Raw genomic sequence first — 15,657 nt, 5'->3', positions numbered from 1 at the left:
TCGATGGGGGACGAGTCTTCTTGCAGGTTACGGAAAGGGGCGAGGGGTGACGAATGTGATTTCAATTTCAAATACCCATGACCATGGTAACTCCCAGTGCAGTATTTAGCAACTGAACATAGACTTAACAAAAACCCAACAGACATATTGTGTAATGAATAATTAAATGTTTACACACCATTCACAAAAGCTGTTTATTTGTTTCAGCCAAGGTGTGAGTTTGAATAACTTTGCGAGTTGTATTTGCAGTCAGCTGGGTCTTTGGCGTGAAGAAAATATTTACCTTTGATCATATCTAACCTCAACTAAACCTCGTCTAGTATCACTTTAATTTTCTTGAGGGTGGCACTGACTATTTGCCCGTTAGGTAGCTATACTGCACTGAAGTGCATCAAAATCAAATCACATGAGCACGTTGACTAAAAATATGAAAAGATTTGCACGATATGTTGACGTCGAGTTGAACATGCTTCTCACATAGTGCAATCGACCGAAATCTGCAGAGCAGTTTACAAACCGGATGTCCATTTCGTCACATGATTTTGATTGGACTATGAATGGACTCGTTAGTCCCGCCAAAATATAACTCCATAATACCAGCCTAGTTCGGCAAGGGTGGAAACTGGACATTTGTAAAAAGTTAGTTACTCCCTTGTCCCGGGAAGATGGAGTGAGTGAGTGAGTATGGTTTTACGCCGCTTTTAGCAATATTCCAGCAATATCACGGCGGGGGACACCAGAAATGGGCTTCACACACTGTACCCATGTCGGGAATCAAACCCGGGTCTTCGGCGTGACGAGCTAACGCTTTAACCACTAGGCTACCCGACCGCCTCCCGGGAAGATGGAATTGGCGGACCTGTTGGAAGACAATTCGGCAGTGATTCCTTGATTCAACCCATGCCACCTCAGCTAGAGCCACAAGGAGGGGCCAGATAAAATTGTCTTGATATATTCTTTAGCGTATGCAAAACAAACACTATTTATAAGATGATTCATTTAATCATTTAATGACATATATCAACGGATGTTATAAATATAATATGTATTGCCTATTCTACAAAATAATGAATTATATATATAAATCATTGTTTCATTCACAATATGAACACACAAAAATCTCTTCCACACCTTCATAACATTATCCACAGAACACAGAAGTATTTCCAAAAAATATCAGTCTCATTAAAATCAGATTTTAGTTCTGGATATCGCTAAACAAAGATCTTTCTTTAATGGCAACGAGAACTTAGATTGATTTTAATGAGATTTTGCGGCAGCGTGAACTTAGATCTGACTTTTATGACATTGAAAAAATATTTGATTTTGCGGCAGCGTGAACTTAGATCTGATTTAAATGACACTGAAAAAATATTTCCTTGAAAGACTTTTGACACACACACACACTGCTAAAACTATTAACACACAGTATGATTAATGCTGTGAATGCACCTGATTGATTGAGTACCCAGAAGATTGTGATTTCTCATTATTTCAATATCAAAATTTAACAAAGCTGCAATTTTCACTAGATTCAGTCAATGAGGGTCGAAGTGGAACCGGGCCAAAATATCATAAATACTTTTGTTTGTTTGTTTGTTGTTTAACACCGCACTCAGTAATATTCCAGCTATATGACGTTGGTCTGTAAATAATTGAGTCTGGACCAGACATTCCAGTGATTGAAATCATGAGCATCAATCCATGCAATTGGGATCGATGACATGCATTAACCAAGTCAGCGAGCCTGACCACCCGATCCCGTAAGTCGCCTCTTACGACAAGCATAGTCGCCTTTTACAGCAAGCATGGGTTACTGAAGACCTATTCTACCCTGGATCTTCACGGGTCAAATACTTTTGGCCTAAATGACAATTTCAGTATGGTCACAATTTGTACATCATCTGAATTCTCCGTATTTTACATAACACAGTTGATGAGATCATTTGCACATTAAAGTAGGTACTATAATGCAGCCATTGTTTCAGAAGATTATCAAATCCCACCTGAGCTGGAAGGCTAAGGTAAACTAGGAGCAGAAAGCACCAATAATCAAAACTAGATTACACCTTAAATAATATCCATACCATTGAGTCAGATTTAACCTGAGAGACTATTTCCTAATCATGATTATATAGCGGCCATAAAATTTCCGAGTCCCGTGATGGGATTCGAACCACGGACCTTCTGATCAGAGGTCGGACGCCTTGTCCACATGACCAAAGAGGTTAACCCCGTCAGCAAGTTGACAAGGTAAGGATGTCATCTGTGTGATGACTCCACGCCCTGCTACAATAATGACACTATTAAACATTCTGTATTCTCCGAAATAAGCGCTCCAGTCACATAGAAAATTAACATAGGGATTTATTAAAGTCATAAACAAGATCAATGTCATGTCTATGAAACTATAATATTTCTTATAACAGTTACTAGGCAATCATATACACCTTTTCTGAAAAAGAAATCTGCATTATAAACAAGAAAGTTTGGACTGTCACATAAAGTTTCAGTCTTTGTTGGGGGCACTTATAAAGATTACTTGCAGAAGTTGTTTGGGGGGCATTTATTGGAGTAGGGCATTTGACATGGTAAATAATAGTCAGCCATAAAGACCCTGAAACAAATATATCCAATTAGCCCATGCAAGTCTATAATAGTTGGCAAGTCTAGATTACTGCAGTACCTGAAAATGAAGAAAGTCTCAGTATAGATATATTTTATAACGATTATTTAACAACTTTTTTTGGTAAAATATATTCATTTTAGAAAGTTTCAGTAGACTGCCATTCAGTTGCTGATTAAAGACATATTTTTTCTCTGAGCAAAAAACTATAACCAATTTTGCAACACATTTCTTTCAGCATTTTTTACTATTTACAGCAGGGGAACGTGCCAAAGATTTGCTCAAAAGTGAGCAGGCTGTTTTTCTTTGAACACAGCAGTAGGGCATTCCACCGCTCGTACATGTTGCCATTACATGTTTTATCTCCTGAGAAATAAACTTTCCTGTTTTAGATTTCATAAAAATTAGATCAACAGTTGAAGTTACGTTTTTGAAGATGGCAAATGATAGTTTCAGCCAATACTACATCATGGAATTCTAAATCTACAGTCTTGACGTTTTTGTTTGCCGATTAGCTCTTACAGTTCAAAGGTAGGACTAAGCACATAGTATTCAACTGTAACAATTGATCAAACCATCACAACATTTCAACATCATTCATGACCACCTGCCATGTATACAACGTCTTCTGAAACATTGATTGGAAAATATTTATGTACTTTTGGATTGCTGAAGCAAGCAAGAATATGTTCCATACATAATCAATAATCGTTGATTATCGATTGCATATCCATTCTCAGTCATACATTTTAACCAATTCCCAACAACACAACATATGTCTTATTCTTGTAACATTAATCATAACAGAATTTAGAACAAATGCATAGATTAGTTAGTGCTGTTTATTGCAATATCTTGGAATGTTGGAGTTTTACTTGTTTGTTTGTTGTTTGACGCCGCACTCAGCAATATCCCAGCTATATGACGGCATCTGTAAATAATTGAGTCTGGACCAGACAGTTCAGTGATTGGCAATAAGAGTATCGATCCATGCTTTTGGTATACGATGACATGCATCAACCAAGTCAGCGAGCCTGACCACCCGACCCCGTTAGTTGCCTCTTACGACAAGCATAGTTGCCTTTTACGGCAAGCATGGGTTGCTGGAGACCTATTCTGCCCCAGATCTTCACGGGGAGACAAGCATGGGTTCCTTAAGACCTATTCTACCCCGGATCTTCAGGAATGTTGGAAATGTTCCATGGAATATGTCAGTACAATCTACAGATTTCAGTATTCTCAGGTCCCAAAATCGAAGGTACAAGCTGGTCAAGTCTTGGTGTCAAGCGTTGGTCAGTGACGTGTGACCATTTGACGTCCCTTGTCAATGATGTTCTTCTTGAGTGTCTTGGCCCGTTGGTGCCGGAAGCACTGGGTGATGTACGGCAACATGAATGTAAAACTGCCATCTGCTGGCAACAGGCTGAGGAAGTCTTCAGGGGGAAGTATTTCTGATAAATCCTTCAGGATGCCTGAAATTGACGAATCCTACCATAAAGAAATATATATATCCTCGACTTAAAAAGATAATTTCCTTAAGAAAGGATAAGACCAAAAATATCCAAGGGCCCCTTTGTTGTTGCTATGGAAACCAGAAAAATAAATGTTTATAAAATCCTAAACTATCAAAAGGCATCAGTTCACCACTAGGCCTATCTATGTGCCAAGTTTGCTTAAGAAATATTTTACGGTTTCCAAGATCTGCCATGGAAAAAAGCACTTGAATTTAGTCAAAGTTGTTGCCCTGGAAACCACAAATTAATTTTTCAAACATCCAAAACTATCAAAAGGCAGCAGTTCAACACCAGACCTATCAATGTACAAAGTTTGGTTGAGAAATATTGTACAGTCTCAAAGAGATGCTCCTGGAATGACATCTTGCACGGACGAATGCGCAGAGTGTTCTGAACAAGAGTTCAGCACTAATCTAAATTCAAAATGTTCGTCTCATACAAACGAGTCCTTGATATACTGAAAGTAAAGGAGTGTGCAACAAATCAGCAGGTTGTCATAAATTAGTGAGTGAATTGAGTTTAACGCCGCTTTTAACAGTATTCCAGTTATATCGCGGCGTGTCAGCTTAATGTGGGAGGAAAGCCCAAAGTGATGCAGGTCTCAGACGTTGACCACTTTGGTGAAACCCACAAGCACGGGTATGGTGCTGACAAACCTAGAAACATAATCGGGGGGCACCGGGAGTCAAACCCACAATCAAAGGTTTCTGGCGTGCTGAAGGGACGCACCTCTGCACAGTGAATCATGGTGTCTTAGACGACTCGGCCACCCCTGCCCTTTGTCATAAATGAAGTTTTAGCTGAGCAAGATTTGAGAAGGGTGGAAAATCCTTAAACTACCAGGATGTATTTGCAACATGTTGAGTCAAATACCAGTGACATCAAAATTGCTATTACTAATCATGAAAGAACTGTATAATTTGATTGGATGGCTATTTTTAGTATGTGTCATTTTAATGGGTCTCAAACAAAGGTCCAGGGAAAGATGTCATAATAGAACAAATTTATAATACACTGGATAATCGAGGATAGTGTTTGACCCCTGACCTCTGTATGCTTGGATGTACACCTCCTCTCCCGATGTCGATGAAGGCAGCTCCTTCATCACCGCTTCCAGACACCGCATCCCATACTGCCACTGACACAACACAACACAACACTTAAGTATGTAAACACTGCATCCCATACTGACACAACACAACACAACACAACACTTTAGTATTTAATAACACCGCATCCCATACTGCCACTGACACAGCAAACACAACACTTTAGTATGTAATAACACCGCATCCCATACTGCCACTGACACAAGTAACACAACACTTTAGTATGTCATAACACCACATCCCATACTGCCACTGACACAACACAACACTTTAGTATGTAATAACAAGCATTAATTATATGTAGTTCTGTAAAATATATATTGGCTAGTTGTGTTTAGGTTTCCTCTTGTGGACAATCACATGGTTCTGAGCCGTTTGTGTCCACACTCAACTGATAAATGGTTGCCTGAAGCTACAGAATCTGCCCTGGTTATGATTGTATGGAGAAAGGTTGTTTGTCTGTTGTTTGACATCGCAGTCAGTGATATTCCACCCACATCTCTGAGGTGTGTAAATAATCAAGTCTGAACCAAAGTGGTGATTGATTTGTTTGTTTGTTTGTTGTTTAAGGCCGCACTCAGCAATATTTCAGCTATATTACGATGGTCTGTAAATAATAGAGTCCGGACCAGACAATCCAGTGATTGACATTATGATGTCCACGCAAATTGGATACGATGACATGCATCAACCAAGTCAGTGAGTCTGACCACCCTATCTCGTTAGCTGCCTCTTACAACAAGCATGCATATGGTTGCTGAAGATCTATTCTCTACCCTGATCTTCATGGGTCAGTGATTGATATGAGAATTTCGTTGGGGAACGATGATAATCAAGTCACTTAGCCTGGCCACTCGATCTATTTCAGTCGAGTCTGAGGACAAATCCTAACCTGGAACTAAACTACAATCATTACAAGCCTTCTTCTTGAGTCTCTCAGATCATAATGCTGACCTTCTCTTGGTCCAGGCCATACGTGCAGGCCATGAACTTGGGCACCACTCCAGGGTATCGGTCAATGAGGAACTCTGTCGCCTGCTTCCAGTCGAGCAGACGGACACACAGCAGCCATATTGAATCCCCGCCAGCAAGGTCAGCCTCGTTCTGGATCTGGTGTGTGACACTTCTACACAGATCCTCCGTCAGTTCCTCACTACACAGGAGCGACTGGCAACAGTGAGTGAGTGAGTGAGTGGTTGAGACAACATTGTGAGTCAATCGTACGTTAGTCAAAAATGAGTGAGCCAATCAGAGTGTGAATCAACAGACAGTAGAGAGTTATAATTGACCACTCCACATAATAGTGAGTGAGTGAGTGAGTGAGTGAGTGAGTGAGTGAGTGATGTGAGTGATGTGAGTCAATCGTACGCTAGTCACAAATGAGTGAGCCAATCAAGAGTGTGAATCAACAGACAGCAGAGAGTTATAATTGACCACTCCACATAACAAACATTTAAACTGGTCAGACCTGAATGACCATATCATAAACAAACAATTACCGTGACAGGACCAACATAAAAAAACAAGGACCCGAGGACCCAACCCCTTAGTTGGTGTGGCTGGACCGAGGACCCAAGCCCTGAGTTGGTGTGGCTGGACCCAAGGACCCAACCCGAGGTGGTGTGGCTTGACCGGAGGTGGTCTGGCTGGACGCGAGGACCCAATCCGAGGTGGTGTGGCTGGACCCGAGGACCCAACCCCCGAGTTGGTGTGGCTGGGCCCAAGGACCCAACCCGAGGTGGTGTGGCTGGACCCGAGGACCCAACCCGAGGTGGTGTGGCTGGACCCGAGGACCCAACCCCTGAGTTGGTCTGGCTGGACCCAATGACCCATCCCCTGAGTTGGTGTGGCTGGACCCGAGGACCCAACGCCTGAGTTGGTCTGGCTGGACCCGAGAACCCAACCCGAGGTGGTGTGGCTGGACCCGAGGACCCATCCCCTGAGTTGGTGTGGCTGGACCCGAGGACCCAACCCGAGGTGGTGTGGCTGGACCCGAGGACCCAATCCGAGGTGGTGTGGCTGGACCCAATGACCCAACCCGAGGTGGTGTTTCTGGACCCGAGGACCCAATCCGAGGTGGTGTGGCTGGACCCGAGGACCCAACCCGAGGTGGTGTGGCTGGACCCGAGGACCCAACCCCTGAGTTGGTGTGGCTGGACCCGAGGACCCAACCCCTGAGTTGGTGTGGCTGGACCCGAGGACCCAATCCGAGGTGGTGTGGCTGGACCCAATGACCCAACCCGAGGTGGTGTGGCTGGACCCGAGGACCCAATCGGAGGTGGTGTGGCATGACCCGAGGACCCAATCCGAGGTGGTGTGGCTGGACCCGAGGACCCAACCCCTGAGTTGGTCTGGCTGGACCCGAGGACCCAACCCCTGAGTTGGTGTGGCCGGACCTGAGGACCCAAGCCCTGAGTTGGTGTGGCTGGACCCGAGGACCCAACCCGAGGCGGTGTGGCTGGACCCGAGGACCTATCCCCTGAGTTGGTGTGGCTGGACCCGAGGACCCAACCCCTGATTTGGTGTGGCTGGACCCGAGGACCCAACCCCTGAGTTGGTGTGGCTGGACCCGAGGACCCAACTCGAGATGGTGTGGCTTGACCCGAGGACCCAACCCGTGAGTTGGTGTGGCTGGACCCGAGGACCCAACCCCTGAGTTGGTGTGGCTGGACCCGAGGACCCAACCCGAGTAGGTGTGGCTGGACCCAAGGACCCATCCCCTGAGTTGGTGTGGCTGGACCCGAGGACCCAACCCGAGGTGGTGTGGCTGGACCCGAGGACCCAACCCCTGAGTTGGTGTGGCTGGACCCGAGGACCCAACCCCTGAGTTGGTGTGGCTGGACCCGAGGACCCAATCCGAGGTGGTGTGGCTGGACCCAATGACCCAACCCGAGGTGGTGTGGCTGGACCCGAGGACCCAATCGGAGGTGGTGTGGCTGGACCCGAGGACCCAATCCGAGGTGGTGTGGCTGGAACCGAGGACCCAACCCCTGAGTTGGTCTGGCTGGACCCAATGACCCATCCCCTGAGTTGGTGTGGCTGGACCTGAGGACCCAAGCCCTGAGTTGGTGTGGCTGGACCCGAGGACCCAACCCGAGGTGGTGTGGCTGGACCCGAGGACCTATCCCCTGAGTTGGTGTGGCTGGACCCGAGGACCCAACCCCTGAGTTGGTGTGGCTGGACCCGAGGACCCAACCCCTGAGTTGGTGTGGCTGGACCCGAGGACCCAACTCGAGATGGTGTGGCTTGACCCGAGGACCCAACCCGTGAGTTGGTGTGGCTGGACCCGAGGACCCAACCCCTGAGTTGGTGTGGCTGGACCCGAGGACCCAACTCGAGATGGTGTGGCTTGACCCGAGGACCCAACCCGTGAGTTGGTGTGGCTGGACCCGAGGACCCAACCCCTGAGTTGGTGTGGCTGGACCCGAGGACCCAACTCAAGATGGTGTGGCTTGACCCGAGGACCCAACCCGTGAGTTGGTGTGGCTCGACCAAAGGATAGAATTACTCGTAAAGAGTAAATAATTGTTACACTGACAATCACTTTAAAGTTTATGTAGCCTTAAAACTGTCCTCTTTTAGATTACAGTTGCCTGTGAATGTGAAATGTGGCTACCAGACGCCATCTTGTTTTCTAGAAGATGAAATACAATACTTATCTTGTGATGAGTCAATATTTGAGGTCAATGTCAGTCATGTGATTTGGGGGTGTACATAGAAATGTACTGTGTCATCAAATGGTACAGATTAACCAATGGAATTGCAAGATTCTTATAAAGATACAACAAAAATTGTTATGGCCTTCACAGTCAAAATCTAAGTCATTTGAAACAATTCAGAGATAAACATACTGTGTTTTGAATTTACCACTAGCTGGGTTACCGCAGTTACCTGTATATGTAACCACTCCAAATCAAATTTGGAACTCACAGCTGCTTCCATCTAAGGTGGTTATTGTGATTTGAACCCTCTGATTGACAAATCAGAATTCAATATTTACCAAGTGAAAGGTAGAATTAGGAGATAAACATATTGTGTTTTCTGATTTCAAGGTAGAATGAATATGCCTCAGACTTCACCACACCTGTAATTTGAGTAAATCCTCGTTGCAGAAACAACAGGGGCATTTATCGTCCAAGGAGTCGGCCTTGTTCACCACCTTGACCGGGATGGACACTGACGTTGAGCGCTGCATGCTGCCACTGCCGCTGGGGATGGTGATGTGTTGACAAGGCCGACTGATAGACTTAGGTCCACTGAACGGAGGAAGGTAGTCAAGCCACGAGAACCTCCCAGTGAAGTGACCTCCGTTAGGCTGCAACAGGAAATAGAGATAATAGCTGAGCATATTTGAAAATCTCCTATATAAGCAGGGTATGAAACTCCAAAAAATTTCAGCCAGACCACGGGACTGGCTAGCTGAAATACTTGCCAGCCCTGACCAAAACCTGCCTGCCCACTATAATCATATGTTTCTCAGGATAAGCTAACAGGGTTTCTTTTTGGTTACATTTTATCATTCATCTTTACATGTGAATTAATGATTATCATCGGGAAATATTTCGAATACTGTCACATATGAAATATAACCCGACCGTCGGGCAGGGGGATTTGAAAATCTGACAGCCCGAGTTGAAATCAACCCGTCTCGGACGGTCGGGCAGGCAGGTATTTCGAACACTGATATGAGGTAAAAAAGTGTATGGTGCATGAAAACTAGGGCTGGGACGAGCCTGAATTTACTACCCGGATACCCACCCCCTATTACCCACCCCTACCCGGCTACCAACTGTAGGTCTCAAGAGATAGGTACAAAATATTCGATTGGGCATTTTTTTACCATAGCACTGGCAAAACGTATTTAGATACATGTATAAAACAATCTGGTCATGCGTACACTGAAGTTGACTCAAGTAAAATCTTTATTCAAAGATGTGAAAAGTCAGAAGAAATGGGTGCATCGTCAGAAAGAAATGCGAACATTTGTGACTTGTAGTGTAACCATAGAGTTCTAGATATTTTTTGTCATTAAACAATATATCACATGACCAACCACGGGTCTGGGTAGTCCTGTGGGTACCCGGGTCCTACTCAGTACCCACCCGACCCCGGCACCCGAGTTACCCGTCCCAGCCCTAATGGAAACCAGCGTGTAATAATCTCTTCATCATATGTCATTCTTAAAATAGGCCTCAAAAGTAGGTGCCTTATTGTTATTTATTTATCTGTTTGCTGGGGGAATCTCAGTGTAATGACGATGCGTCACGTTGACGTGTACTGACCATCTGGAACTGGTGAGGAAGGAGAAGTTGTCGTGAGGAGGGTAGTATCTTGCTGATGGTACGCTTGATGTACATCTCACTCAGCATGCTCTGTAACAAGTGGAAACATTCAGTTAGAGGTGAGAACTAAGAGCGAATCATTTGTCCTCAGCAGTCACTTGTCTTGTTTTATAGTACAAGAACTGTGAGGGTTAACACATTGTTTACTTCCTGGTTTCAGATCATGTGGGCAGGTTATCTATCTGTTCCTACTTTAAACAGTGACCCATCCAGGTATGAGACATCTTCCTGAGCCAAGGGAGTTAACTGACTTTAAAAGTCCAGTTTCCACCCGTGCCTAACTAGGCTGGAATTACTGGGCTCGATCGTAGCGCCACCAGTTGCTATCACCAGTTATGTCCCTTCTAAGCTTCTCCTATGGACCAATCAGATTCCACCTCTCGTATCACTTGCATTTGCTTTAAACAAAATGGCAGCACCCAGTCAGGACCATCTGATCGATAATCAAGATATGTAATGTGATAAAACGGGTCTTACATCGTGAAATGCATCAAATCACGTGAGCACCTTGATTAAAAACAATACGCGATTTTGATTGGTCTATGCATAGACGCGTTAGTCCAGCAAAAATGTAACTCCATAATACCAGCCTAGTTTGGCAAGGGTGGAAACTGGACTTTTATGGTCAGTTAACTCCCCTGCCTCAGGAAGATGGGTACAAGTATAACAATGTTATCTTGACATGAGCAAGCACAGAGCATCGACAAATACCACCATTAAGCTGTACACTGATGAAAGGTGCATATAGATGAATAGATCTATATACGTGTTTGCACTGATGAAACATATCTGTCAAATCTAAGAGGTAGAATTGTTTAACAAAATGTTTAACAAATATCTCTGCCCACCTCCCTGATTATTAATAGACGGTTCCATAATTCAGAGAGCCATATCATTTTCTTAGCCTTGTGTATTGTTTTCTTTTAGACTAATACTAATTCACATGCACAACATTTACTAATGTAGGTAATTTTACACATGTAACTATACATACGTGCGTATATGTAAATTTACCATGCATTCACATGAAAATCAACTTAGGTGTGTAAATAAAGTATGTAAATTGTGTGAGGCACATTCATGTGTTTAATTTAATTTGTTCACAAAGTTTTGACTCCTTGAAACCAAAAGAAAACAGCATCCGCTCAACTCTGTATATATGTATAAAAGTTGGCAACTGTTGAAAATTTGTTAGGTGTTGGCAAAAGAACAGATATCAATTAGATCATTCTCTTACGTTAACATAAACGTTCACATTGCAACATATAAACACTGTGCAAATTTACATTTACATTTGCACCTGCTCCAGACATGATGCAAATTTGCTCCTGGTGTAAATATACACACATGAGTAAACGCGTTCACATGACAAGTTTACTCACATATGTATTTCTACACAAATATGCACATATACACACACATGTATAGAGGCGCATGTGAACATACGTTGTTTATTTGTGTTTACACCTTTTAAAGTATAATTAGTATTTTGACAAAAGATTGATTTGTGACAACTTTATATCTCACCACAGCATCTTCAAATATGTACTTTCTCTTCCAATCTAAAAACAGGAGAAATAGAAATTATAGCCAAGAGTGTTTCCATATCCTAAATATCCCATATAAGACTTAAAGAAAGATAAGAATCGGTTATCTGGCAAGGACTTTTGAAAATATAGTGCGGGCAGGCAGTAGATTTTTTCTTGTTCGAACTAGTTTGTAACCAAATAAACAGTTGTATACTATCAACCTAGGATAGGACCTGCCTACATAGACAAGCATACAAACAACTATTGCCGTCATTACAATAACCAGGGTTTTGCAGTATAGCAGTACGCATGTAAAGGGAAGTAACTGCACTATACTGGATCGCATTGTTTTTAGGTATTAGGATATAAAAAAAATAAAATTAAAACGGAACTAAAAACGAAACATGCTGCAGGCTTTATGATGATGAAGGGGTGCCTGAGAAACAAGACTATTATCTTTTTTAGCCTTAGGAATAGAAATTGTATTATGAGTGATTGAGTGAGTGAATGTAGTTTTACGCCGCTTTTAGCAATGTTCCAGCAATATCACGGCGGGGGACACCAGAAATGGGCTTCACACATTGTACCCATGTCGGGAATCGAACTCGGGTCTTCGGCGTGACGAGCGAACGCTTTAACCACTAGGCAGTGCATGCAGATCCTACCACTGCCCAACATTGAAGCAGTGTGTGCAGATCCTACCACTGCCCGACATTGAAGCAGTGTGTGCAGATCCTACCACTGCCCGACATTGAAGCAGTGTGTGCAGATCCTACCACTGCCCGACATTGAAGCAGTGTGTGCAGATCCTACCACTGCCCGACATTGAAGCAGTGTGTACAGATCCTACCACTGCCCGACATTGAAGCAGTGTGTGCAGATCCTACCACTGCCCGACATTGAAGCAGTGTGTGCAGATCCTACCACTGCCCGACATTGAAGCAGAGTGTGCAGATCCTACCACTGCCCGACATTGAAGCAGTGTGTGCAGATCCTACCACTGCCCGACATTGAAGCAGTGTGTGCAGATCCTACCACTGCCCAACATTGAAGCAGTGTGTGCAGATCCTAACACTGCCCGACATTGAAGCAGTGTGTGCAGATCCTACCACTGCCCGACATTGAAGCAGTGTGTGCAGATCCTACCACTGCCCGACATTGAAGCAGAGTGTGCAGATCCTACCACTGCCCGACATTGAAGCAGTGTGTGCAGATCCTACCACTGCCCGACATTGAAGCAGTGTGTGCAGATCCTACCACTGCCCGACATTGAAGCAGTGCATGCAGATCCTACCACTGCCCGACATTGAAGCAGTGCATGCAGATCCTATCACTGCCCGACATTGAAGCAGTGTGTGCAGATCCTACCACTGCCCGACATTGAAGCAGTGCATGCAGATCCTACCACTGCCCAACATTGAAGCAGTGTGTGCAGATCCTACCACTGCCCGACATTGAAGCAGTGTGTGCAGATCCTACCACTGCCCAACATTGAAGCAGTGTGTGCAGATCCTACCACTGCCCGACATTGAAGCAGTGCGACATTGAAGCAGTGTGTGCAGATCCTACCACTGCCCGACATTGAAGCAGTGTGTGCAGATCCTACCACTGCCCGACATTGAAGCAGTGCGACATTGAAGCAGAGTGTGCGGATCCTACCACTGCCCAACATTGAAGCAGTGTGTGCGGATCCTCCCACTGCCCGACATTGAAGCAGTGCATGCAGATCCTACCACTGCCCGACATTGAAGCAGTGTGTGCAGATCCTACCACTGCCCGACATTGAAGCAGTGTGTGCAGATCCTACCACTGCCCGACATTGAAGCAGTGTGTGCGGATCCTACCACTGCCCGACATTGAAGCAGTGTGTGCAGATTCTACCACTGCCCGACATTGAAGCAGTGCGACATTGAAGCAGTGTGTGCAGATCCTACCACTGCCCGACATTGAAGCAGTGTGTGCAGATCCTACCACTGCCCGACATTGAAGCAGTGTGTGCAGATTCTACCACTGCCCGACATTGAAGCAGTGCGACATTGAAGCAGAGTGTGCAGATCCTACCACTGCCCGACATTGAAGCAGTGTGTGCAGATCCTACCACTGCCCGACATTGAAGCAGTGTGTGCAGATCCTACCACTGCCCGACATTGAAGCAGTGTGTGCCATGCCTCGTTGCGTTGTTTAAAAAGAGTGAACACACTGCAGAGCGGACAAATGAATTCACGGTTGATGGTGGAAGGTAGTGTATATAAATCCATGACTTTGCAAAGTACATCACAAGATAAGAGGTCATAAGAGAACAAGCATGAAATACTCACATCCCCCGCCAATATGACATGTCGGGTGTGTGCAATGCATTAGCTCCTGTGAACTATTTTCACTGGGCCTTTTTGTAAAGAAATATGCTACGTTTTTCAAAAACTGCTCCGGAAACGAGGACTACCTCCATTTTCAGTCTAAATCAAAGTTGTTGCCATGGAAACTCGAAAAATAACTTTTAAAAAAAATCCAAAACTATCCAAAGACACCAGTTCATCACTAGACCTATCTATGTGCCAAGTATGGTGAAGAAATATGGTACGGCTTTCAAGATCTGCTCCGGAAACGAGGACTACCGCCATTTTCAGTCTAAATCAAAGTCGTTGCCATGGAAACTCGAAAAATAACTTTTTTTAAAATTCCAAACTATCAAAAGGCACCAGTTCACCCCTAGATCTATCTATGTGCCAAGTTTGGTGAAGAAATAAGGTACGGTTTTCAAGATCTGCTCCGAAAAACGAGGACTACCGCCATTTTCAGTCTAAATCAAAGTCATTGCCATGGAAACTCAAAAACTAAATTTTATAAAAATCCCAAACTATCAAAAGGCACCAGTTCACCACTACATCTATCTATGTGCCAAGTTTGGTGAAGAAATATGGTATGGTTTTCAAGATCTGCTCCGGAAACGAAATGTGACGGCTGGACGGACGGACGGCACCCATTCCTATATCCCCCTTCCACTTCGTGGCGGGGGATAATAACCAACGATTGATTGGGCTTAACACATTATATCCATGTCGGGAATCAAATCCGGCCACTTTAGCCTCCAAGGTACCCCACCGACCCTACTGACCCCAACGAGATGGTGTAATCCTGAGCCTTTTTTTATTTTTTGGAAGGGGTGGGGGGGGGATAAAATATGGCTGTCATGGCCATCTTATTGACACAATAGATAAGATCTAAGCACAAGAAAACACAGGAAGTGCATGAAGGTCAAAGGTTGTAGTGGGATCCAAAACATGCCTGAAAACATATTATATGTTATTCCAGATACAACATACTTGTGGCATATCAAATCTCATAAAGATACAAGCACAAATGGCAGCACAATGGCCAAAAAATGACATTTTCAATATGGCTGTCATGGCAGCCATGTTTAAAATAAGCTCAGAATTCTGTCAGCACTATTTAGAGACACCACCGTTAAAAAAAGATGCCGTTATCTCAGTAGAGTGAGTGAGTGAGTATGGTTTTACGCTGCTTTTAGCAATATTC

At 44.3% G+C, this 15,657-nt stretch overlaps 1 protein-coding gene across 1 annotated transcript in view; it reads right to left on the bottom strand.

Annotated features, from left to right (window-relative positions):
* Positions 1-1,056: 1,056 nt before the first annotated feature.
* LOC139471308 (BLOC-2 complex member HPS3-like) overlaps positions 1,057-15,657 on the bottom strand; it is a 40,604-nt gene continuing 26,003 nt past the window's right edge. The window contains exons 18-23 of the mRNA XM_071253615.1: positions 12,119-12,153; positions 10,532-10,621; positions 9,334-9,564; positions 6,204-6,416; positions 5,188-5,278; positions 1,057-4,098 (exon numbers count right to left, since the gene is read on the bottom strand). Coding sequence (XP_071109716.1) covers positions 3,920-4,098; positions 5,188-5,278; positions 6,204-6,416; positions 9,334-9,564; positions 10,532-10,621; positions 12,119-12,153 — 839 coding nt within the window. The 3' untranslated portion in view covers positions 1,057-3,919. The remainder of the gene's footprint in view (positions 4,099-5,187; positions 5,279-6,203; positions 6,417-9,333; positions 9,565-10,531; positions 10,622-12,118; positions 12,154-15,657) is intronic.

This window comes from Haliotis cracherodii, unplaced genomic scaffold, assembly GCF_022045235.1.
Source record: "Haliotis cracherodii isolate W230 unplaced genomic scaffold, xgHalCrac1.p SCAF_22, whole genome shotgun sequence".
In the NCBI taxonomy this organism is placed as follows: Eukaryota; Metazoa; Mollusca; class Gastropoda; order Lepetellida; family Haliotidae; genus Haliotis; species Haliotis cracherodii.
The sequence above is the reverse complement of the archived record's forward strand: the minus strand, read 5'-3'. Positions and strand labels throughout refer to the sequence as shown.